This window comes from Podarcis bocagei (assembly GCF_964188305.1).
Source record: "Podarcis bocagei genome assembly, chromosome: Z".
Taxonomy (NCBI): Eukaryota; Metazoa; Chordata; class Lepidosauria; order Squamata; family Lacertidae; genus Podarcis; species Podarcis bocagei.
Genome location: NC_138140.1, coordinates 39,597,911 through 39,623,792, shown reverse-complemented (window position 1 = coordinate 39,623,792; position 25,882 = coordinate 39,597,911). Strand labels below are relative to the sequence as shown.

Sequence of the window (25,882 nt, the reverse complement as noted above, 5' to 3'; positions counted from 1 at the left end):
CATGAACCTGGATTCAGGTGTACTGTTTAGCCAAATCTTCATCCTTGTGAATAACCATCAGCATTTCTGTATGCAGTTTTGCCTAATACATACATTTTAGTAAATAAATTTCTCCTAATATAATGTGTTTTTGAAGGTTCAATAATGAATGTGTGTGCAGACTCAAAGACCCTAGAATATGAATTTTGTACATGTTACTTGGCTGGAGAACAGCATTTGAAATTCAGAGAACAGCAATTTCAAAAGATGACTGTTTCTGTATTATTTCAGAAAGTGTGGCTTAGGTAGGCTCACCCTTAAATGTGAATCCATTTTCTCCCCTATGCTTACTCTCAACTAGGGCTTATTCTGTTGAAACAAGTTTACTCCATACTGTGGCTTATGAATCTAGCTTGCTTCAATTAACCAGAGTTAACTGAGACAGTATAGGTCTCAGATGTAACACTAGACTGTGGTTAATTGAAAGCTTCTGGTGACTTTGTGTATCCCACTAATATAAAAATATATACATGGTTGAAGCAAGCTTGTTTTTCTTATCTAGAAAAAATATATATGAGAGAGGCAGAGCGAGAATATGAATGAAAAATGTGTTTCAAACAAAACCTTATTTTATCATTGTCATACAGTTCTTGACACACTTCTGTCTGAAAGAGTCAGTCATCACTTGTCAAACAGATCTGAGTGCCTGCTAGTGCATCTTGTCAGTCCATATTCTGAAATCTGAAAGGACATGCACATGTAATCCTCTTTCTTATATATGGTAGTAAGAATTTATTGGTTGCCTTTTGTTTCTTGACAGCAGTAAGAGATGCCCCCTCCCCTGACAATTTTAGCAAACAGTGGTTTGATATAATAAGTTAAAAAATTGTCCAGCAGCACCTTCAAGACCAACTAAGTTTGTTCTGGGTATGAGCTTTCGTGTGCATGCACACTTCTTCAGATACACTGAAACAGAAGTCACCAGACCCTTATATATAGTGGGAGGGTGGGGTGGGGTTTTTCTCAGAAGGGTAGTAAGGAGTGGTTTGATATTATGAATAAGTATTCCCCCACCCACCCTAATGAACACACACCACCATCATGTGTGAGGTTGAATGGCAATAAAATGAAAATGAACCATATTCATTAAGCAAGTTCAAAGTTCCATCTAGCTCAGCATTATCATTCCCACTGTGGCCTACTAGGAAACCCAGAAGCATGGCCTGGAGACAATGGCTCTCTCCCACGCTGCTGCAACAACTGGTATTCGGTGGCATATTGCCTTTGAGCCCAGAGGTTCTATTTCATTACTAATGGCTGTTAATAGACCTATCCTCCTGGAGTTTGTCTAATCCCATTTAAAAGCCATCTAAGCTAATTGGCACCACCATATCTTGTGGCAGAAAATTACATAAATTAAATTTGGCTTTGTGTGAAGAAGTAGTTTCGTTTTATCTCTCCAGGATCAACTGCCCATCAGGAACTTTGTGAGTTCCATTCATTAAAAGGTGTTACTGGATCCTGTTCTACAGATGTTGCTGGGGTGGTGTGGGAGCAAGTCACAAGGGACAGAGCTCCCACACATTGCTCTAGTGTTGTATCTGTTGGTTGCACAGGAATCAGGAGCCCAACAATAATCCTGCCGTGGAGGGCACTGCTGATCTTATACTCAACAAATAACATGCTTCTGCACCCCAGAAATGACTGCCAATTGCTGTAGCTGAGATAAATCAAGCAGTGGCTTGTAGTCAGAGGCAGAGGAAGGGGTGTGTAGTAGGGGCTGGCCACCCCGGGTGTCACCACTGAGGGGGTGACAAAATGCCAGGCAGTACTCATCGTGGTGCCTGCAGCGCACCCGAGTCACACGTCTCTCCTGGGAGTGACGCGGTAGCTTGGGTGCCCTCGGGCTCCAAGCTGCCCAAACTGTAGGGCAGCCGAGTGTGAGGAGGCAAGCAGACTCCTCAGAGGCCCCACAGAGCACCCTGCCCCAGCTCACCCCACCCTGTCCTGCCCCACCCTGCAGGTGCAGGGCATGTGTGCCACCCAGGCACCCGATTGCCTTGCTCTGCCACTGCTTGTAGTACTAGAAAACTCCTGAGAGGAAAGAAAACAGCACATGTTTTTGGTCTTCAGAGTAGGTTCAGAGATAAGGCAGTATCTTTAATTTTACCTGGAACTTAACAGGTAAATCAGTGAATGCCAATGTTAACTGGCTTCAAAACTCATATGAGCAGATGACTCTACTGTATGTTGAGCTAGACTGATGGTTCATCTAGCACAGTTTTGTCTCTTGAGGGCTCTGGGTGCAAGGATGAATTCACACAACTGCTACCTGAGACTCTTCTGGGGGGTGGGGATGTGCAAAAGCTGGGCTTTTGTTTTATTGTACTGTATTTTTATGGCACCACACACCTTTTTCCTTAACAGCATCCTGCTAAGGTAGGTTAGACTGAGACAGCTGTGATGGAGCTATTCTGATCCATCTTCATGCTGGACAGCTGGGATTCTTCCGACGTAATGTACAAAGAAGGACTTGCCGACTGAATTTTGGTTGTCCTTCCAGGGCAGGCCCAAGATGTTTTGGCAACGGAGGTAAACCACAAAACTGTGTCTTCCCACCAGGGAATAAGGGGGAGGGAGGGAGTGAAAAATACGTATCAGGGACAAGAGGTTGGGGGTCAAATCAGCCTTACCTGATGATTGAACTGGGAATCAATGGCTGGGGGGGGGGGAGAAGGGGCCTGCTTTGAATCACTCTGGGCAGGTGCAGAGCCCAGGGGATGTCAGAGGGTAGTCCCTGCTTTTTCTTCCCTAGTGGTAGATGGAGACCAGCAGTGCCTCCTATTCTCTGAGAGTCCACTGTGGAGCTGGCATTGAGGGGGCTGCCAAGGATTGTGCTGGAGCTGCTGCTGTCACGTTGACAGCAGCCACAAACAATGTGTTCCTTGGAGGCTGGATCTGCTGCCCCTCTGAGTCCTGATGCCTGAGGCAATGACCTCACTTTGCCCTGTGGGCGCTGTGCCCTTCCTAGAAGAGTTGGCACTTTACAAGACAGAGTACAAGAATGAAGATGCACTTTCTTCATAACAGCATGGAACTCTGCCTTAGGACATCTCCTAAGCTCCTGTGTAGAGCCCAGTAGCCAACTAAAGATCTTTGCATTTCAACAGGACTTGATTGATGTGTTTTCTGTGTGTTCTCTCTCTCTCTCTCTCTCTCTCTGCCCCCTCTCCTGATGTTCTGTAGTCTGCAGACTGTTTGATGTGCTGTGTTGTTGTTGTTTTTTGCGTTGTTTTTTTAATGGTGATTGTTTTTATGTTTTCTGAGTATCACAAGGTTAAAAGGTGAGATATATTGGGTTGAATCCAATGCAGCTCTAAGTTAAAATCACTTGTTCTGGTGGTGATAAGTTTTGCACCAGCAGAGTATTCTTGTGCAGGAGAATGTAGAAACAGGTTTTTGGTTGTGCAGTAGATTGCACAATCTGTAATGCAATGGCATTTTAACCACAATGACCCTCTCTCATGCTGGATTTGTCATGAGAGCAATGTATGCAAAAAGGTTGCAACTTCTGGGGCTTTTACGTGTGGAGAAGAATCATGAGGAGATATGATACAAGTGTATAAAATTATGCCCATTGCGGAGAAAGGGCATAATAAAAAGTTTTTATTCTTCTCTCATAGTACTGGAACTTATGAGTAGCCAATAAAGTTGAATCACAAGTAGGGAGAAGGTTGTTCCACTCATGATGCATGTGGAGCTTCCCACATGCATCTGATTGGCCAGTGTGAGAGGAGGATGCTAGACTACGTGGTCCATTGACCTGGTCCAGCAGGGCTCTTCTTATGGACTTATGATAAGGAAATATGTCCTGAAACATTCTTCAACTAACCAGCAAGAGAAGATGGGCAGAGTCTGGCCTCTCCAAAGTGTTTGCAATGAAGAAAGAAATTGAATATTGCCCGTACTGCTTCTCTCCACCTCCACAGTTTCTTCTTCACCCAAGGGAGTTCCCAACCACCCCCAATAGACACAATTATATTATTAAGAGGTGTGTATATGTGTGTGTATATCACCACCATTGAAAATCCCTCCCACTCTGTCCATTGCCATTCACCCAAGGGACTTCCCTCTGTCAGTGTAATGCTTCAGTATTTCTATGCCAGTTCAGGAGTTCCATTTTTCTTAAAGTATCAGACTGCTGTATAAAACCTTGCACAAGACTGTGCATTTTTATTTCTTTATTGAAAATCATAGCATGAGCCCCTTCAGTCATTTCTGTGCATACAGAACTAGGATTTGTTGTGTACCTGGAAAATGAACCAAGTTAGGGTGCTGATGGTATGATTTGTCACCAGTAAATAGGTTTAGGACCTGTGCTCAAATCCTGACAGCTTTGCACAAGTCAAATGTGGGTGGCAAGGAGGGGCTGGAATGTAGATTGGTAAATAAATGCATAGTGGCATGAGCTTTCTTCTGTAGTCTGCTTTGTCACAACCATGCTTTGCCTATGATAGCTAATGCCACAATACATTTGTTAGTGTTGCGGGGGCTGCAGGTCTTTATGATTTCCCACACCCCCCAAAAAATATTAGTCAAGTTTTGCTGACCAAAGTTTGATTCATAATCCTCTATTATCCTATCACAGGCTTCTCAACCTCAGCCCTCCAGATATTTTGAGACTACAGTTCCCATCATCCCTGACCACTGGTCCTGCTAGCTGGGATCATGGGAGTTGTAGGCCAAAAACATCTGGAGGGCCGAGTTTGAGGAAGCCTGTCCTATCACTTCACCTCCCGTTTTCAAGGTATTAGACCAGGGGTAGGCATTGTATGTTCTTGGGACTACAACTTCATCACAATGCCATGCTGGTCACAGTTAATGGGTGCTGTAGTCTAAGAATATGTGGAGAGTACCATATTGGTTACTCCTCTGCTAGATTCAAAGATACTTAACTTTAATTCAATGAATTTCTAGGCAGTCCTTTCTCATAACTAACCTCAGGGTGATTTGCATGCATAAAAACTATTAAAGCACAATATCACACATTTAACACCAGTACTAATATTATGCAGGTTGTGTGTTTCCTTTGCTGGTTCACATGAGAAACATCTTAGCAGAATTATTTCCAAATATTGACATCAACACCCACAAATTGCACCAAATCTACCAAATCCAGCTGGTAGATTTCTCTTTTACTCTGTAATGAATTAAAGGTTCTTGTTTCTTTGTTGCTTGATCTGCAGCAGGGATGAGGAGTCTTTGACTCCCCGGGATGCTGTGAAACACAGCTCCCATAATCCCTGACCACTGGCAGTGCTGGCTGGATCTGATGGGAGTTGCAAGCCTGAAGGCCCATGCTTTTGTCATCCCTGATCTGCAGTACTTGTTGCAGTACTTCTGCAATACTTGTTAACTAGATAATTCTGCAATACTTGTTAAATAGATCAGGTGATGAGAGGACAACAGATTTGAGGCCCTTCTTCATGGGCCTCCTCCTCGAGAGGTCCAGAGGGTTTCAACCAAGAATGGTCCTTTTCTGCAGTGACTTCCTGTCTGTGGAATGCTCTCCCCAGGGAAGTTCACCTGCTGCCTTTTACACCTTTAGGCGCCAGGCAAAAATGTTCCCTTTTAACCAGACTTTTGGTTGATTTTATTGACATCATCTGCCTTTTTAAAATATTGGGGGTTTTTTGGGGGGGGGAGGGGTTGGGTTGTTGTTTTAATTTGTGAACCACCCTGAGACCTCCGGGTGTGGGGTAGTATATAAATTCAATCAATCAATCAATTTGAGCATTCAGTGCAGTCTTTGGAAATCCTATCTGGTTGTAACCATGCCCAGCTCATTCATGACTTCACAAAATTAATGCCTGCAGGTATAGGATGCTTCACTTCAGTGTTGATGCATGTGTAACCCCATTAGGGAAAGTAGCCCAGTTAATTGCTGAGCTTCTCGGGGATAGGGAAGCTTGTTTGAGGCTTTTATCTGCCTTAATTAATATCATTTGGTGAATCTCATTGGTTGTGCATGTATTTCCCTTTAAATTACAGAAGCCATGCATTTTGTTAAGCAGATAACTTTTTTTTTTCTTTTTTACTTGATCAGCAGAACAGCAAAATTATTTCCTTGGCTTCTCTTCCTAACATTTGATAAGGTGGAGGGGAGAAGCCTCTTCTAAGTGCTGATGTGGATTAGAGATATAAGATGAAGATATCTTTCTTTCTTTACACATTTGTAAAACTTTTTGTGGCTCTCTAAATCCAGGAGATGGAGATGTGTTGATTGATGATGAAATGAGTGAGGGACAATGCATTCTTATTGCCACACAACAACCATATTAACTGGGCATTAAATGGGTTGTAGCTCAGTGGTAGAACAGTCACGTTGCATTCAGAAGGTCCCTGGTTCAATATTTGACATTTCTAGGTAGGCTAGGAAAGATGCCACTCTGAAACTGAAACTTGAGTTCTGCTGCCAATACTGTGTTTATACGAAGATGTTCTGACTCAGTAGAGGAAACTACTCATATAGAGCTACTGCAATAACAAGAAGTGCTGAATTTCTCCCACAGTCCCTATTTTGAACCGATTTCCCTTTTTAATCACCCCAGTGTAAGTACACTCACTATGTGAATCAAGCCAGTGTTCCTGTACACCTGTCAGCAGCTACAGAACTTATGAATGCAATGGCTGAGGGGCTTTGCTGCTGATCTGGGCACATAGCAAACTTATTAACATGTAGTTCCTGCATAATGATTGGAACCGAGCTGACAAGGTAAGCCATCAACCCAGTTTTGTGAAGAAAAATGCCTCCCCCTCCGAGATCATATGAATTCGACATCAATAGCTAACAGGTTTGGGGAAGAAAATCTGTAATTTATTCTGGTGCCTCCACTGAACTAGAGGTATATTTGCCTCCAGTTGTACGTGGCCAGCAGAGATTGTAGGACAGCCTGTTGCCAATTGACCCAATTTGCTGCATGGTAGTTCTTCCATTTCAATAAGCTGTTATTCAAGGAATAAATAAATAAATAAATATGCTTTCTTAGCCACAAATACTTGATAAATTCACCAACTCATTTCGAGTAAAGGACATTCCAGGAAGAAAAGTGAAAAGGCATGTGATTTCAAAATCATTGTACAGATCCTTTCCTCATGATGCACATACTGAAAGGCAGCTGTGTTTTGAAATAACTTGATTAATTTAGAGTCACTTCTAGAAATTCTGGTGACATTCACTAGACATGGCCTGGAAATGTTTGAGAAACTCCCAATAATTCTTCTCTAGATTGGATTTCAAACTGAGCCAGAGAAGACTTAATGGCTTTATCCTTTCCCACTCAGAGACTTCCACAATGGTAGTTGTGGGGGGGGGGGTCACACAGCAGTCAAACATTAAAAGTAACTTGGGAAAACTGGGTTTCCAAAAGTAGGACCACTGTTTGTCCCTCAAGTCTTTTGCAGAAATACAACCTCCTTAAAACCCTCTGTAGTAACTAATGAAGACATGTTGATTGATTTTTATAGGGAACTCAGACTTGTTAAGAAATAAATCTGAGGCATTGCTTTATATATAGATGGGTGGGATTTATCTTGGCTTATTTCTAGCCAATTCCCTTTATTGGAGTCAAGGACTTAGGTGTGGATGTGTTCTGACCTCTGGGAGTTCCCATTAGGTGTTCTTTGCATGTCTGCTTTTGAGTTTCTAAGGAAGCAGAAGGAAGGTACTCGTAGTGACTCTTAGTTCATTATTTCTAAGCATGGGAAAGCCACTGTTTACCAATGAAGACACAACTCCTGTCCCAGGATTGCAACTTAAATCAACATGACACCACAGTGAAGGTTATAAGCTGATGAAAGAGAAAGTGGATGAACAAGGGTGACAATAATCTCATGTATTGTCACAATAAATCACCCCGGTGCTTCTGTCAAAGGGGGTGGTGGTAATTTTTCTTTCTTGATCACATACGTTGAACTTGATATAGTGACATCCTTTCCATGTATCCCAAAATTTGAGAGCACACAGCTGGGTGATTTTTGCCCAATACAGCAAGAGCATGCCCAAGCAGTCTTCTACAGAAATTGCCAATACAAATTAACATCTGGATGCACGCCCCCACCTAGGTGCTCTTACAGAGTATTCAATTGGACTTGTCTGTGTCTTTGGATATTTGGGAGGAAACACATCTGAGTCAGTTCCATTAGTTGTTACTCATGGCTAGTTGTCCATGATCATAACTATATCAGGACTTTTTGTTTGCAAGTGGGGATGAACAGAACCCAAAATCACATTATTATTTTTTTAATAGTTTGGAGGCAGAATAGATGAGTTGTGGGAGGTGCATGATCAGACCTTTTTAATTTTAGAAATGCTATTTTACAGTGGCTTGTTTTTGGATGTAACACAGCTCCATAAACCACAGTTAAACAAATAGCACAGGGGAACAAACCATGGAACACAGAGTGATGCAACCAAAATAATGCTTTTGGTTTGTTTCTCCCAAATAAATGAGAATTGGGAAGCCAAGAACAAGACAATTGTTTATTGCCACTCTTCTTTCTGAACATGGCCTCTGTTGGACTAATTTCTCCCTCCCAGCTGCTATCTAGAACAGAGAAATACTGCAGAAAAAAAGAGTTAACTCTCACCAGAGCCAGTAGCTCAACCCAATTCTCCTTTCCCTCACAGTGAGTCTTAAAATTAAAACTAAAACATCAGGAGATGTAATCACATATACTTTGAATCTTATCTGTTCATGTCTTCAAGTAATAATGCCTATTCCAGGGTCACCAGGGCTTAGTTGCTGAAAGAGGATTTGAACCCAGCTCTTCCTGGTCAAAGGCTGGCACTCTGTCAGCTATACCATGTTGACTTACCGGTATTTGGTGGGGTGGGGTGTTAAACATCATTGAATATAATCCTGCAAGGCAAACAACACTTCTGGGATCAATTCCCCTTTTGATATTCCAGATTTTAGGCTTCTTTCAGGAGGATTAATTTTAAGGGCAATAGTTTGAATGAGACATAGAAAGAACAACCAGCTGACCTTTTTATCAATCAGATACTAGAAGGGATGCAGGAAGGAAAAGCTAAGCAGAGTCCAGTATGGTTTCAAATTGGATGGAAGACTGCATGTTGAGATTCCTGCATTGTAGGGGCCTGGACTAGAAGACCTTTGGGTTCCCTTCCAACTCTACAATTCTATGATTGTATAAATGAGGTTTCTCTTGTGTTCCCAGCATTCTGCAATCAGCTTGGTAAACAACCTTTATTCAATCAGTTTTAAAATCCAATCTCACCGATACTATTTTTAGTATTTCCTGGTAACTCTGGCTTTGTCTGGGCAATTTTATCAGATTTATAACTTTTCAAGTGTTGTTATTATCTTTCAGTAGGCAGTGGAGTGGCATTTTTTTGAGGAACATGTCAAGAGTTTAGCTAGGCGCATCTGATGATTCCCTTCTAAACCAATTAAATATATGTATTTGCCAATGTTGAAATGATTCTCCAAGGACAAGGACTTTCAGCATAAACCTCTATCTCTTTTTTTATTTGCAAAGCACAAATGCTTGCTATGATGTCCATGATTTTGTTTTGCAAATAGTTCTACAACTCCAAACACACTTATACACACAAAGCAGGGAAGCGAAGCAATTACTTTGCGAAAATGAAAGAGAGGGGGGTTATATCCCTCCCTAAACATTTAGTAGTAGTAGTAGTAGTAGTAGTAGTAGTAGTAGTATTAATAGTAGATTATTCACAAACTGGAATGTTCCAGCATTCTGTGGTGTACTTCTTTCTCTTTCACAGAGTGCAATGGGGGGTGTAGAGGGGGGAAGACTGACATTAATCTGTGTACATGAAATAATGCCATACTGGCATGAGTCTGTTCTCTTTGATGCTTCATTATGTATAGTGATCATTTGAGTTCCATTCTTTTTTCTTTCTTTCTTTAAAGCACTGTTGTTTATTCATGTTACCTAAATTAAGACAAACTTGTCATCATTTTTCCTAGAAAGAAGTGTTACACAACAATAAGATCTGGCTTCTGATACTTTGTTTGGATTCTGTTAGACCATATAAAATGAACATTGAAATTGATTGCTTTTGCTCCTCCTCCTCCTCCTTTCCCCTAGGGATGTTAAGATATTTATATATTCTGTATGCACTAGAGTCAAGATGCATTTTCCTTCTGATTCCCTCAAGATTGTGTCTATATACAGCTGTAAAATTTTGGGAATGTATGTATGGGACAAATAATATTTGAGGCCAGTGTGGTTCCTATGGGAATAACCCAAAGGTTTCATATTCAGTAAAAATCCAGAACTCCAAAACTTCCGTTTACTGACTGCTCAAACTCCCCCATACAGTATTGGGGATCTTGGAGAATTTCAATAGACGTAGTATTGGAGATTGCTTATGTTTTGCTTATTTATCCCATGTCCAGAACAGAAATCAGTTCTGCAATTATGATCCACATTTGATTTCAATCTGTAAATGATATATAATTGGTAGCATCCCCTCCCTCTTTTGCATTGTGCTTCCTTGCACTGAAATGAATAGGGTAGAATATTGCAATGGCAATATAATTAGCATAAATAATTATGTGAATACGTCACATGAATTACAAAATTTCACAATAGTGTACAGTAAGATGAATAATGAATTACTGGCGTTTGGAAGAAGATGAACTGCAGTGGACAGAGGCAGCTCTGCTTGCAAAAAATGCTGGGCAGAATGGAAAATAATACCTTCTAACATCCCTACCCAAAATCCCATTCCCCACTACAGGCATTAAAACATGCCAGTGGATAAGTTACAGGATGGTTACTATTTACTGAACAGGGGTGTAAGGGAGCAGCAATTGCTGTCTTGTCCTGGTGTTTGTCACAATCCACACTTTTCCTGATCGGCTATAGTTCAGCTTCCACTAAGACCTATGTTTTTCATCTTGTTATCCCCAAGGCTGAAATTAATGTAATTAATTACATAATTAGTTTCAGAGGATGGGAAATAGCAAAAAACAATGCAGAAAACCTCAATGTAGTTATCTGCATAAGAGTTACAGACTAAAGAAACCATCATAACAATTACCACTTGCATTTGCTTGTATGATTTCCATTCTGGACTTCAGATGAGCATGCAATTTGTGGCACTTTCTGCTCTTGTTTCTGTTTCTGACAGAATTCTCTGACATCTCTAGTGCTGAACCTCCAGTTTTATTTATTTTTCTCCCATGTGCTTATTTGTGTTGGCTTTATTATCACTCCCAGACCATGTGGCCTTACTTGCATAGAAGCAACAATCCAACGTGTACTGAAATGTGTCAATAGTGCTTCAACCCCATGGCTGTGGGATTTGTATAATATGCCAGAGTAAATATTCTCTCCCCCCCCCCATTTCCATCATAAGAGCATTGTATAAACTGAGGAGAAAGGGTTTGGTTTTTCTTTCTTTTCTGGGACAGTTAATGTTTCTGGAATCTTCCTTCAGGCTGTAGAGAAACTGGCGTATTTAGAGCAAAGCACAGTCATAACCGATATCCTAATCTGTCCTTCACATACAGAATCAGTCTCCTGTTCTCTGTGGTTTGTGTAAATGTCTCTCAGCAGATCTAATCATGTGCGATGGAGATAAGAATTTGCTTCCCTAATTCATCTATCTGCATTCTACTGTGGAGGTTTTTTGTTTCTTTTTAATTGACCAAGAAATGAGAAATCAGCTTCCAAAGTATAGCAAGGGTAGGAGTTACAAAGCCATGGCTCCCAATTTTTTCCAGGTTTATAGGCCATCAAATTGGACTAATCTGTGCACACCAATATACTAGGTCAAAGCATTGGTTGACATAACCCAGTTTTGCCTACTCTTACTTCATTGGTTCCCCATGGTCCTGGGCAGAAGTCTTTTATATCCTCCTCCTAAGTTTCTTTAAGCAGAGATGCCTGGGACATATAGCAATGTAAAAAAGTCCTGCTGGATCAGGCCAATGGCCCATCTAGTTCAGCATCCTCTTCTCTCAATAGCCAACCAGATGCCTATGGGAAGCCCACAAGCAGGTTCTGAGCACAGCAGCTTTCTCTCCACCTGTGATTCCCAGCAATTGGAATGCAGGGCCATGCTGCCTCTGACAGTGGAGGGGCAGATGTAGCCATTGTGGATAGTAGCTACTGATAACTTTACCCACCATTATTTATTTCCTATGGGATGCAGGTGGTGCTGTGGGTTAAACCACAGAGCATAGGACTTGCTGATCAGAAGGTCGGCGGTTCGAATCCCCGCGATGGGTGAACTCCTGTTGCTCGACCCCTGCTCCTGCCAACCTAGCGGTTCGAAAGCACGTCAAAGTGCAAGTAGATAAATAGGTACCACTCCAGCGGGAAGGTAAACAGCGTTTCCGTGCGCTGCTCTGGTTTGCCAGAAGCGGCTTAGTCATGCTGGCCACATGACCTGGAAGCTGTACCCCGGCACCCTCGGCCAATAAAGCAAAATGAGTGCCGCAACCCCAGAGTCGGCCATGACTGGACCTAATGGTCAGGGGTCCCTTTACCTTTACCTTTACCTATTTATTTCCTAATTGTCTTTTGAAGCAGTCTAAGCTGTTGTCCATCACTGCCTCTTGAGGGAAGGGAATCCACAGCTTGACTGTATACTGCATGAACTGCTTTCTTTTCTCTGACCTGAATCTCCCAAGTCTTCAGTTTCACTGTAACACTCACAGTTCTCGTATTATGAAAGTTGGAGAAACACTTCTCCCAGTACACTTTCTCCATGTTATGCACACTTATATATAAAGCTCTGTTGTGTCCTCTCCCTAAACCAAAGAAGCCCCAAATGTAATCTTTCCTTGCTCCAGTCTCTTAATCATTTTTACACGTGAACACAAGCAAAAGTGTCATAGACTGCAAAGATGCTGTTTGTCCACTCCTAGCTGTGAGAGTTTCTGAGAGGATGTCATAGCGATATAATGGGCTTAAATGTGTACAGGAAAACAAAAGCCCTACCAAAAAAGGTTAACATAAATCAAGCGGCAGTTATGTATCCAGCGCATGCAGCATTTTGAATATTTGAGATGTGCACGCTAAATATTAATATTAAAACTCCAGCGCTGTACATTTATTAAGATGCCTGCCTCGATACAGTGCAAAGAGCATCATTCTGTGCTGCTTTAAGTGGGAAAGCAGTGTAATGTGGCCTCATCTTTCAGAATGCATGAAAATCTGAATTACACACTGGGTATATGACAGCAGATGGAGGACCTGCATCCTTTATTACTGCTGCAACATTCACGCTACTGTAGTTCTGAATGTGTTCACATTTATCTGTTCCAGGCAGTAGTTTGCTAGCACTATAAAAATCACACAATTTGCATTCATCCCTTTAATTTGGGGGTGGGGGCAGTAAAGGGTGTGTTTCTGTTAACAAAATCAGGGGTAGGGAATAATGGTTGAGGTTCAAGTATTCTATGAATTATGCTGGGAGTTGCTGTTTGATCTTGGATTTTGCCCTTACATGTATTCCACTGAAATACATAGCACATGGGGGCAAGAATTGCTTGGATATTTATCAGAAATAACAATGCTACAGGGTTCTGAGTACTTTGAGTAGATAGCTGCTCATGGAATAGGACTTTTCCAACCTCCTGTTCCTCACTGCAGCCTGAAAAGCTGTCCTTGTGAGTAGGGGGACTCTTCTGATCTGTATGTTATATGGAGAACTGAGGCATCCAGGAAATCCTTACTTGCAGGGGCAGCCCAACATGTTGCACATCTACAACACTTTGCAGTGGTAGAGCACTGCAGTAGGTCCCAGGTTCAATTCCCAGCATCTTCAGATAAGGTTGGGAGAGACTCCCTTTCTGAATTCCTGAAAGCTTTGCCAAACAGCATAGACAATTCTGAGCTAGGAGGACCACTGGCCTGACTCACTATAAGACACGTTTCTTTGTTCATTCAGATATGGTCTCCCAGGTATTCTGATGGCTTGTGCTGGTCTCCAAAGAGTGTGCTACATATTTATGCTACAGGGAAGGTCCATAGTTCATCCCTGACATCTCTGGACAACTGTCAGTCAGTGTAGAACAATGGACTGAATCAGCTTCCTTTATTCCACTATGGTGCCCCCTCCCAATTATATGTATAGCCATAAGGAGCGGATGTAGCTCAGTGGAATCCAGAAGGTCCCAAGACATCTCTATGTAGGTTAGAGAAGGATTCCTGGGGAGCAGTTGCCAGTCAGTGGAGAAAACACAGAGGTAGTTGGACCAATGGTCTGACTTTGTCTAAGGCACATCCTTGCATTTCTCAAACCTGACCAGAGTGGTAGTTTAATCTTTACTGCCTTAAGGGAAGGGTGCTGGTCAGGCCATGTGGAACATATAGCTCTGTTCTCCAACTTCTTGGTGCTGCTCCACACTGTCCAGCATCTGCCTCACTCTACTTAATGATAAGGCTGACCCTGCCCTTAGCCTTATCTTATCAAAGACTCCTTCGACTCCAAACCCAGCTCTTTGCCCAGCCTCCTCATCCTTAAAAATGTGCAAAACCTCATTAAGAGTTAAACAAATGCAGTACTTTTCATGGGAAACCTGCAAGATGAACCGAGTGGTGATGACTGAAATATGTTTCAAGCTTTGGTAGTTCTGCTGCTGTTGTTTAACACCTCCATGGTTGAAAGAAGTAAATAGGGTGGTTCAGCCTGAGATGCACTAATGTAAGGGTTGAAATGCATTGACTGCAAAGTAATTCAGTTTCTTTTTGGGGTGGGGTGGGGAGGGGAACAGGAGAAGGAAATTCTGCCAGTTAACATCTGGTTTACTGGTTTGTTTTTGATCCTAGTTCAAGGTGCTCACATTAGTGTTGAAAACCCTAAACAGCCCATGACCCAAATGTCTGAAAGACTACCTGCCTGCTTCTCTACAGAACAGTGTTATGATTGTAGGAGGGACCTTCTTCATAGTTCCATCAGCCTCAGAAGCTCAGGGTGGGGATGACCTGTGAGAGAGCACCTGCTCTGTGACAGCCATTTTGGTAAAGAGCTTCCTCTCATAGCAATTTCATTTTGCAGTTCTTTGTGGATGTTCTTATATCTTGATCTCTGATCTGTGAAATATATATTTTAAAATGTATATTTTTTGTAATTGTATTTTTTTAGAACAGTTTTTAATGTTGTCTTTTCAATTGCTGTTAGTGGGTAATTAATAAGAACAAATAACTATAGCAGCTACCTGCCTCACACAATTACATAAGGCAACCAGTTGCCATGAAACCTTCAAGATACAGTCATATATCACTAAATATGCATACTCTTAATATTCACTTGCAGTGCAGAATTTGTGTGTGCATGTGCTATAGCTCATGTACTCACAGGTAGGGTGTTTGCTTGATGCATGTGTCTTCATCAAACCTGATCCTGTGTGTTTTACTTGCAAGGAGAATTTGACAATGATTAATAGGGTTTGCCCAATGGAGTGGGCAATAGTTTGCAGTCTTAACGGAGTCATTAGGTAAAGAAACTGGTCTCCATCTAGCAGAGAGTATAAGGTGCTTAAACTGATTGAAATCACTTGGCCAAAGGCCAACAAACTCTTCCTGCATTAGGTTTTAGTTACCATGTGTTCAAAAATTTTAAATGTGTTTGGTGCAGTCTACTGGCTAGTTGAAAAAAATTGACAAAAGTGGCAATCATACCAAAAGATCGCCTCTATCTTTTATGTTGTGTCCCAAGGTATATCATCTTAAGGTATTAGTGCTTAATTCCATGAAACTGTGAGAATTCTATACTTGTGGGATGCATTGCAGGATACAGATGCTGGCATTTCATATCAGTTCTGTTCTTTAAGGAACATTTCTACACATGACACATTGCTGTTGATATTTCATGTGCTTTTTCATGCTAAATACTGAATAAGCAATTGTATATATTGAAAACTGGGCTTGTTTCAGTTATTTCACTGGGACAGTCACATCCTGATAGACTCATCACAGTCTATTGATGTAACAGTTGGCAGCTTAAATCCCCAACCGGTCCTTGATGTAACCAACCACTTTAAATGAACATCTCATGAGTCAACACGGAACATGTCCTCCCACCATGTTTATGTATGGCCAGCGCCATCCTACTTTAAAATGAGTAGTAGGTATGTTATTATACTCAGAAAACTTTGTATGTAAAACTGTGTGGGGCAGGGGAGGCAAGTTGTAAGGTTGATGTTAATTGTGCCACTCACTCTTGGGGTAAAGCTTACTTTGACTTCACAATGTGAGTTTAGAGTTGTGGCATCAGTTCTATCGAATCCTTTTCCCTTTGAAGTGAAACACGCCCCAACATTGCTATGTTTTCAAGGTTAGCTGAAAACCTTTCTTTCCTCCCAAACCTTCCCAAATTGTTTTATTTTTGCACCTTTTAATTATTGTTGCATCTTGTGGGTGTTTTATGATCTGCATTATCGTTTATATTTATGTACTCCACTTTCTATGCTGGTTTATTGTTTGTTTGTTTATTTATTATTATTTATGAATCATCCTCCACATATGTCTCAAGGCAATTTACAGTCATTTAAAGGAAAGCACACACAATTCCAAACTACAGCAATAAAATAATACAGAACTAGCACTGAACTCACACTGTGTTTTGGCATGTTTATACTTTATTGGCAGGTAGAATTGGGTTTTTCATTGGATGAATTATTTTCATTGGGTATTATTACTGAATGAATGCATGAAATAAACAAATAAGGTCTGGGTCTAAATGCCCTCACTCCCCCACAAAAAAATAAAATAAAAAATGTTTACATTCTCTCCATCGGTGGCAAAATCTAGGAAACCATTTCACCAGATACTCACTTTGGGAGTAAAATTATCTGGCAGTTTCTTGGGGCAGAGTGATCACCATTAGCAGCCCCCCCCCCTCCGCAGTACTGCTGCTACAATTAGCAATGGTGGTAATAACATATCTGTGTTGGTGGCAGCCAGGTGACCATTTTGGGTCTTCCCACAGTGCCCTGGTTTTAGTGTAGTTCTGGAACACTGATATGGAGATGGCAGCAACAACAACCAATTGTGAAGTGTATTTGATGAATATTCAGTTGAATGCCCATCTTTTTTGGTGTGGTGAGAGGGAGTAAATTATTGAAGTCATTCACAGAAAAAAATAGAAGACAAATTTATCAGAAAGTCTGAGAAATTTCAGCCCAACTCCAGCAGTCAGGGATTTATGTGTGAGATAACTAAGAAGAAATGTCCAGACTCATTGTCCCGACCCCAAAACAGTGATTCCGTTGTACACAAGAATGGGCATCTGAATTCAACCCTGCATGTATTTCTGCTTGAGTTTCTTTCTTCTTTTTCAGGGTGTTGAGTATTGCTCTACCACCACAGGTGCAAATGCTCATTAAATTGAAGTGCTATATCCTACAGGAAGGTATTGCAAGCCCAGGCTTCTGCCTCAGCAAAGCTATATAGGAGTGATGGAAGAGTGATTTTGATTGTCAAGGTTAAGTGTTTGACTGTGAATCTATCTATCATCTATCTATCATCTATCTATCTATCTGTCTATCTAATGCATTGAAAAGCATTTAAAGAAAATTTCTCATTTTTGTGTTTACATGACAGCCTAAAACAGCTCCGAAAAGGACCTTTGGATCCATTACAAATGAACAGGTAAATATGTATAAAAGCCACAGGGGATTTCTTTCTTTTGCTTAAAACCCTTTTGTTGTTAATGTACCACATTGTCTCTGTGTAAGTATAATGGAGTTGCTAACCCTTTTTCAATATTTTGAATTTGAAATGGCGAATATGGAAAACCTGATTTTAAAACAAGCCAAAACGTTTGTTTTAAATCCAAAAGGTACTGATATCTACAAGATATCAGTATGTGAATGTGTGACATCCCGTCTCAATGCTAGTTAATCACTGAACAGTATTGTTTTGGGTTCAGCTGTACATCCAGCAGCTCATTATCAAATGCATGTATCTCACTAGGTATTACTTAACTATTGCATGGCTTGCAGCTTGTCTCCACCGGAAAGTGATGTGTGTCAGGGTTAATGTGAATATTATTGATAATAAGGAAGCTGTGACTAGGATGTGTCATCTGTGATGGTCCATCACTTGATGTAGCAGTAATTAGGGAGTGAGAAAACTGTTTCCAGTTTCAGCCTTGCTGGCACTCAATCATAGGTCTTTTCAGTCCCATTTTATGCAGATATTGTAAAAGAGTGCATGAAAGACCCATGTTTAAGTTGTATGCATTTTATGAACACTTTATAATCCAAAATCCACTGTTTTATACATGCACTTCAATGCATTTCCTTATAAAATGCACATTTTTTGTATGCAGTATTGGCGTGCAAAAAAACTCCACCCACAAATGCTCATTTAATATTGAAAAGACTTGAAACACATGTAAAAAGGAGAGTTTGTTTGGCAGTGCATCACGAACTCTGGATAAGTGTGTAATTAGGGATTTGGGGAAAATTCAGTTCAGCCTGCATTCAAGGGCAAGCAATAATTTTCCAAAACAATATGTGAACTGAAACACAACCTTCTTTCAAAATTTGCACATATCCACACTTTGCACTGCAGCTCTTTTGCTCGGTAATGTGTTCATAAATGCATATGAAGGGCTAAACTGTTCATACCAATGCATATATAATGAAAACCAGATAAAAATGCATTAAATCAGGGGAAATTCCTTGGCAAAAAAATGTGTATAGTAGGCAAAAATGCATGCAAAAAATGTATCCCTGGGTTTTTTCTTCTTCTTACTTTAAATCACAAACTGATGTAGATGCATAGTCACTCATCCATATGTGGAATGTGACCGGGAGTTGCATTTCAATCCACAGATAAGTCTGGGAGGATCTGGTTGGTCTTCTCCAAAAAGTGGACCAAACCTATTTCTCCACCCTCTCTAACATGCATGCTGTGGTATGACTGAAGCAGAATTGCCTTGGATACAGCAGAGAGTTTTCTCTCAGGCCACACTTAAACTCCATTCCTTAGGTGTTCCAGTTGGCCTTCACTCTGTCTGCATTCTGATGGCGCATCATTCTGTCTTTCCAGTATTTCCTTACTTGTTGATTGGTGTGTTTCATGTGATCTCTCACATGGTGCAAAAACTCCTTCTGGAAATCCAGTGGAATCTAACAGCAGTTTAACTCTCAATTCTTGTTAAATGTTTTCAGGAAAAAACACAGATGTTTTAACCCCACTAACTTGGAAATTTTCATGATGTTTCAGCTTGCTATATGTCAGGAAAATTCCTGACATGTCCTGGTTTTCTGGTGTAAAAGTGGTGATGGGGGGAATTGGCAAAATGTCAGGGAAAACCCAGATGTATGGCAACATGATGGGAAAACTTAAAAAACACTATTGGGGGAGAGAGTAATTTGGGTCCTCCCCCCCCCCCCCGCAAAAGGTCAACAAATATGCAGGTGTCAGGAATTTTACTTTTTGAAATGGTTTCCCTAATCACCCATGTATCAAAATTTTGGTTGCTAACCTGGTACCCAGTCCTTTCCCCACCCCCGACACACACACACACAATTTAGTGTGACATAGCAGTTTATTGATTGAAAAGCCATGGTTCCATAACACAATAGGCACTGCAGAGCAAAAAGAAATCAAGACAGAAGCACTTGCATTATAACTGGTAAAACTAATGTAATAAACATCACATTCAAATGCAGCCTCTGTCTTCTACCACTCAGTTTTAAAATGTCCAGTTTATTTATTTATATGCTGCTTGTCAACAGCAAACTCTGTCCAAGGCATCTCACAATAAACATTTAACCTATTATCAAAATACATATATATATTTTTTTTTGGGGGGGGACACAATTACTTACAAAACATGTAAACAATTTGGTGAACATAGTACAGTGGACGCTTGGGTTGCGAGCGTGATCCGTACGGGATGTACGTTCGCAACCCGCAGCGTTCGCAACCCATGTCTGTGCACTCACGGGTTGCAATTCAGCGCTTCTGCGCATGCGCAAAGCCCGATTCTGTGCTTCTGCGCATGCGCGACCACCGGAACCCGGAAGTAACCTGTTCCGGTACTTCTGGGTTTTGGCGGTCCGTAACCCGAATAAACGCAACCTGAAGCATCTGTAACCCGAGGTATGACTGTATAAATTATGGTTGTCCCAGCCTTCCTATAGTTGAGGATTGAACCTGAGACCTTCTGCACACTGTGCCTCTGGCCTGTCATTGTTCACCAGCGGAACATTTAAACTTGTTTCGTGTTGAGGACCCCACAGCCACCCTTAAATAAAGACACAGTTCACACAGAATTTTTGTTTAAGGTTTTTGGCATAAATTTTAGCCACAACTTTATTGATTACAGCATGTGAGTGGTTGCTTAGGCATTGGATCATGACTATCTGTTCCCACTTAGAGGTAGGAACAGAACTGACACCCGCAAACCTGTGAAAGTCAGTAAGGGGAAACATTTGGGGGGAGAGCGTAGAGCTGGGCGCCAGGCTCTCACCTCTCCCCAAATGCTCCCAGGGGCTCTTGCGTGGCCCAAGCCCCTTGACGGGTTTGGACAAGAGCATGGCGAGCCTCTGGATTCCTTTAATGGAATACCCTTGCAGCAGCAGCATTGGGGGGGGGGGGTCGGCACAGCCAACCATACCCCCTGCACCAACCAAATTAACCAATGCCTAACCGCCAACCTTACAAGTTGTGACGATTTGCTACGCAGTAGGCAAAAACCAAATGGCACCGGCCAATCAGCCAAATGGACAAAATTCCTACCAGGCCTCTGCCCCCAAAGCAGATGACCCCATGACAGGCATAGCAAGGTCAATGCAAACAACCCTAAATATAGGGAGGGTGGGTGGGTGATCCAATGCACGCAGCGAAAAGAGGAAGCCCAACACTGCGCGCAGGGAATAAATAGCCCCTCAACAGTCACTCATAAAATTGCTACACCAAATTCTCCCCAATTTCTGAGGGGTACCCAATCAGATTCGTGGCCATCTATACCACCCTGCCCAGCAATAGAGGGATGTCTTGGTTGCCCCCACTGCAACACGTGCTCTCCATGATGGAGAACACACTTTCTCACATCATTTGAACTTGTGTGATTATTCACCGGTATCAGGTAAGCCGTCGTGAACAAAACCTGTTGTATCTTTTCATGCCTTCTGCTTAATATCACATTTCCCCCTTCTCGTTTGTTTGCTAAATTATGAAGAAAAGTTATTAGTGTGGATATTTGCTTTTTAGTGTTCCTCTGCCCTGCCCACAGATGCTTACTTCCTTGATGCATATTTCTACAGAGAATAAACTGAAACTATCCTTTCTCTGAAATCAGATGTTATGCATTGTAACTGGGGGAGGGGAAGGATGTCTCCCCCCAAAAAAAAAAATCATATGTGGTTGCTGAAGAAAAGCTAAACTGAGTATGTATTTGCATGAATTAAAAATCTGTGTGTTGTTGTTTCAGGAGCTAATGACAGAATAATCAATGCACATCTGTCAACTTGTGTGCAAATAAAGAAGTGAAGGGATGCTCTTCTCACCATTTCTGTTGCTTTTTTCTGCCAATCGTTGCAAAAAAAAAAGGAGGAAAAGAAACGCAGCATATATAATTTCAGCTATTTTGCAACCAAAGAAAGAGAGAGAGAGAAGTTGGCTGCTGCCCTCAAGCCATTTACTGTTTCTTTTGAAATGACTGTGATTACTTCAGGGTAAAGAACCTAAAAAGATACCGCTTTAAATTCAGTGCAGGAAATACCCAGCAAAAATACACAGCAAATCAGAGCTTGGTTAAGCGTTTGTCTAAGACTAGTGTAGCATCAATATTGCCTATATAGTGTCATTAGTGTACTTGACATTCAAGTAAAAGTTAAGTCCCTGCCTAAAGACTTTGCAAACTAAATTTTAGTTGCAGGGAAGATGACAAAAGCATAGAAAGCATTGATTGATCTGATCAAATGCAGTTACACATGCTTAGGTTTACATTTCCAGAGGGGTAGTCTTGTTAGTTTCTTGCATAAAAAAAGAAGAGAAAAGAAAGACGAAGAAGAAGCTTGGTTAAGCGTTAATAAGGCTATCATAATTCTTTGTACTTTTCATTCTGAAAGCTCCCCTGCAAATCATGTAGGGCTGTGGCTCTTTGGTAGAACATCTGCTTTCCAGACAGACAGACCCAGTCTCCATCCGCAGTGTCTCTGGGCAGGACTGGAGGACAAAAACTGTTGCCAGTTAGTATACTGAGTTAGATTGACCTATGGTCTGGCACAGTATAAAGGCAGATTCCAGTATTCACATACACACACACACACCTCTGCTATTCAGGATAGTATTTAATGCATCCGACGAAGTGGACTATCGTTTATACAATAACCATGTTATTCTCTAAGGTGCCCCAAGACTCTTCAACACATTGAAGTTTAGCTTCTCTTGGGCGTGAGGACTAACAGTTTAAATCTATATGATGAATGCAGGGACATAATAGGGACTCTTTATAGGGATCTGCTCATATATGGAAGCTTGTCTGGTGGATTGAGTGATCATTACCACTACCTCCTTGTGGAAGAAGAGTCCATTTCTGTGTGGTGACAGAGTTTCAGCATTGATATACACTCCACACACACTGGACCAGTTATTGGGTTTAAGGCATGCGCGTTAAAAAAGAAAAAGAAAAAAAACCTTTAAGATTTAGGGCTGTCTCTAGTGCATGGGAAGGTGTCTGGGTCTCCAGGGATGGGAGAATGACTGCATCCATTTTTAATGGAGTCCCTGAGGTCAGAGTCAGCATAAGAATTTTTTTTTGTTTGGCAAGCCCTGCCTTTTCTAAGTAAATATGACTCTCCCCACCATACCCATTGGGTGCTTGAGAGGCTCCTGAAGTCCAGTATTCTGGGGGCCAGTGTTAGTAGATAAATTAGGGGTTTAGAAGGATCAATGTATTATTCAGTATTGATTGCTCCCAGTGTTTCCGTATGCACTGTTCACATGCTGCAATTTGCAAAACAGCTAGTAGGAGCCTCTGTGGAATGGACACAATCTGTGCCAAATCTGCACAGCCCAAGACCTGGGTTTTAAGCCCAGGGCTTTTTATTGTTTAGCCTTGGGACCTGTTTTCTGAATGTCAGTTAGTTATTCCATGCAAAAGTCAAATGATGGTAAAGTCAGAGACACTAAGCATGCGCAGAGTGATCTTGCCTTACCAAAAAACTGGAGCAATGTGACCCATTTCAATGCTTGAGGCCAAATGGGAAATGCTGTCATCCCCTGCTGCCGCCACCTCAGCCACTTACGCTGACTGCCCCACTGCCTCTGCCACCAGCATCAGTGCCAATTTCCAGGGAGTTCTTGCAGATTTCCATGCTCTTTTGGTGAGATCTCACCAGAAATTGGTGCTGGCACCTCTGCTGCCAGTGAGGTGGGCCTAAAGTGGTGGCTTCACCCCTCCTAATGACTGGTCCATTCCTGCCAATAAACGTTGAGCCTAGAGCTAAGGACTTCCAGGAGAAAATACAACATTATTTTTGAACCATGAGGCATAAGCTGGCTTTGAGTCTCTCTTGCTCTACTTGCAACAGAGCAGAATTGCCGCAAAACAGAGGCATTTACTGTTAACATTTGCATTGCAAACTGCTTTAAGCTTTGCAAGCGAAAGTGCCCTGTGAATTTTCAGGCTGGGATGAAGCCTGGCCAGCACCTCTGAAGAGAGGGCCATTGCCAGGTGGGCCAGGAAAAGACTCCTGCCTGCAAACCAGGGCAGCTGCTGCCAGCCAGTGTAGGCAGTACTAGGCTAGATGGGTCAATGCAATGGGTCAAGGCAGCTTCCTGTGTTCATAAGTGCTGGACTTCTCTGACTGAAGGCATCTATCCCAACAAGTGCTGATAATTTTGAAAAGCAAATGGAAATTGGACATTCCTTGTTTTCTGGTGCCTATTTTCACCTCCACCCTCAGTGCTTCTGCATTATCACTCCTTTCCTCGCTTCTGGTGAAGTAGAGTTGGCGCCGTTCCCTTTGGAGCCTGTCAGCACCATTTTCCATCACTCAGAGAGATTGCTATTGATGAATGCTAATCACTTCTTCCTCCTCAGGGGATGTGTTGGCTGTTTCTTTCTCTTCTCTTCCCTCCCCACACTTTCCTTTAAAGGGGGGCATTTCCAGGCTTGGGTGCCCAGAGAGACACCATCTAGTACGAATCAAATTCTATTCTCCCACCAGCAGTATCAAAACATCGTTCCTGCATGCCCTATGCAGTGTGAGATATGTTTGTAGAGTCTGTCTCCATGCCCACGCATCTGTTTTGCTGTAACAAGGGCATGCCGTGTTCAACAAAACCTATTTCAGGATCCTTATTATTCAGTGTGTAAATGTAATGGTTGCATTATTTTTAACACTTGGAATCTAATTTTCACTGCAGCCATGGAATGCACTATGATAAAAAGAGAAATACTGAATTACCTTGATCTCAATTTGTTTCTCATAATCTGGTGTGATTCAGTTGTAACTTGGCTGTTTCTGATTCATACAATAAATTACAGAGCTGGTACTTAAGTTTTCATGGGATGAATCTCAGCCATTGCATTATTTCTCTTTCAACTTGACAAAGGGTAGCACAGATCAGATTTGTTGTGGTCTGTTCATTCTTATTGTGACAAGTCACAAAGGAGGCAGGTACCTGATGGGAAGAAGAAGAAAAATCCAGGTGAGGGAACTGTGCAAAGTGCAAAACTAGTGGTTGCATGGTATGTGCGGTTAACAGTGTGCAAAGCAACTGTGATGCTGTCATAGCTGCATTGCAACAGTAGCACTTTGTGACTCAGGTCAGCTGACCCAACAGGACCCTCACATTCACCTATCCATAAGGTCTGTTGACTTACAGAATATCATGTGGGTAGGCTCTGAATGTGGTCAAGTGAAAGACAAGGTATATAAAAAATGGGAACAAAATTCCTATGAAACATATCTTGTGCCAGGGAGAAATTCAAATGTTGGTTGCTGATCTCATGTCTCTTTAATGGTGTGGGAAAAAACTCTTTTAAAACACTTGCAGGTGGTAGTTGCACCCCAGATATGGGGGAAAGTGTTTTAATGGATAATATTTTCTTCTATTCTTGGGGTGTCCTTTGGTTGAAATGCATTGGAATGACATAATCGCTGAAATCAACCTGATAATTTAGTATCTAGTTGTGAAAGGTCTACAACTCTGTCTTCTTTCATTGTTTTGTGGAGAAAATGGGGTTGCTCACAAACCACCTAATGCAATACATGCTGGTGGCAGCAAACCTTGTAATTCCACAGCACTGGAAAGAAGCAGCTGGTTTAACCATTACTTTTATTATTATTTATTAAATTTCTATACCGCCAAACTCTGGTAGGAAAAAAAGATATCTTGAGCCTTGGTATTATGGTGAATTTAACTTGTTGAGAACTTCAAGAAACCATAAAGCCATGTGTTTATTTGATAAAACTTGGCAAGAATTTATTTCCTTTATTAACAAAAATGATGCAGAGCCGGAATAATACGCCTGCTTTTGAACCTCAAATATCCACTGGAGAAACCCGTCATCTGCAATTTAACCAGGACAAACAAGAATTACCTTTATCTGCAATAAAATAAGACAGAGCAGTATTATTTTTAGTTTAATTATTAAGCTACTTCTTTGCACTCCACAATGTACCTGTTTACCTATGTATCCCTTCGTCATTATATGCAGATGGTTTTATTGCATTCTCCACCTTACTGTTTTGTTTCATATTTGAGTTGTGTGTGTGTGTGTGTGTGTGTGTGTGTGTGTGTATGTATATATATAAAATCTGGACGCTGAGCTTATGCAGACCAGCGAGCTTGCTGGGAGCCAGATGTCAATGCAGTAATTATGGGGTTCCCATTCTGAGGGTGGGGATTTGTTTTGTTGTTTTGT

General features: G+C 41.6%; 1 protein-coding gene and 1 long non-coding RNA gene across 6 annotated transcripts in view; one reads left to right on the top strand and one right to left on the bottom strand.

The window, feature by feature from the left end:
- Nucleotides 1-25,882, top strand: part of PCDH11X (protocadherin 11 X-linked) — a 745,920-nt gene that overhangs the window by 138,296 nt on the left and 581,742 nt on the right. For all 5 annotated transcript variants that reach the window (XR_014004155.1, XM_081179390.1, XM_081179391.1 and 2 more), the window contains one exon: nt 17,590-17,637. Coding sequence is in view for 4 of the 5 variants with exons in the window: in XM_081179390.1 (XP_081035516.1) it covers nt 17,590-17,637 (48 nt within the window). In the remaining variant the exon portion in view is untranslated. The remainder of the gene's footprint in view (nt 1-17,589; nt 17,638-25,882) is intronic.
- LOC308578886 lies at nt 18,380-24,632 on the bottom strand. Its single transcript, XR_014004171.1, has 2 exons — nt 24,412-24,632; nt 18,380-19,141 (listed from the first exon to the last, which is right to left on the bottom strand). It is a non-coding gene; the product is annotated as an uncharacterized lncRNA (long non-coding RNA).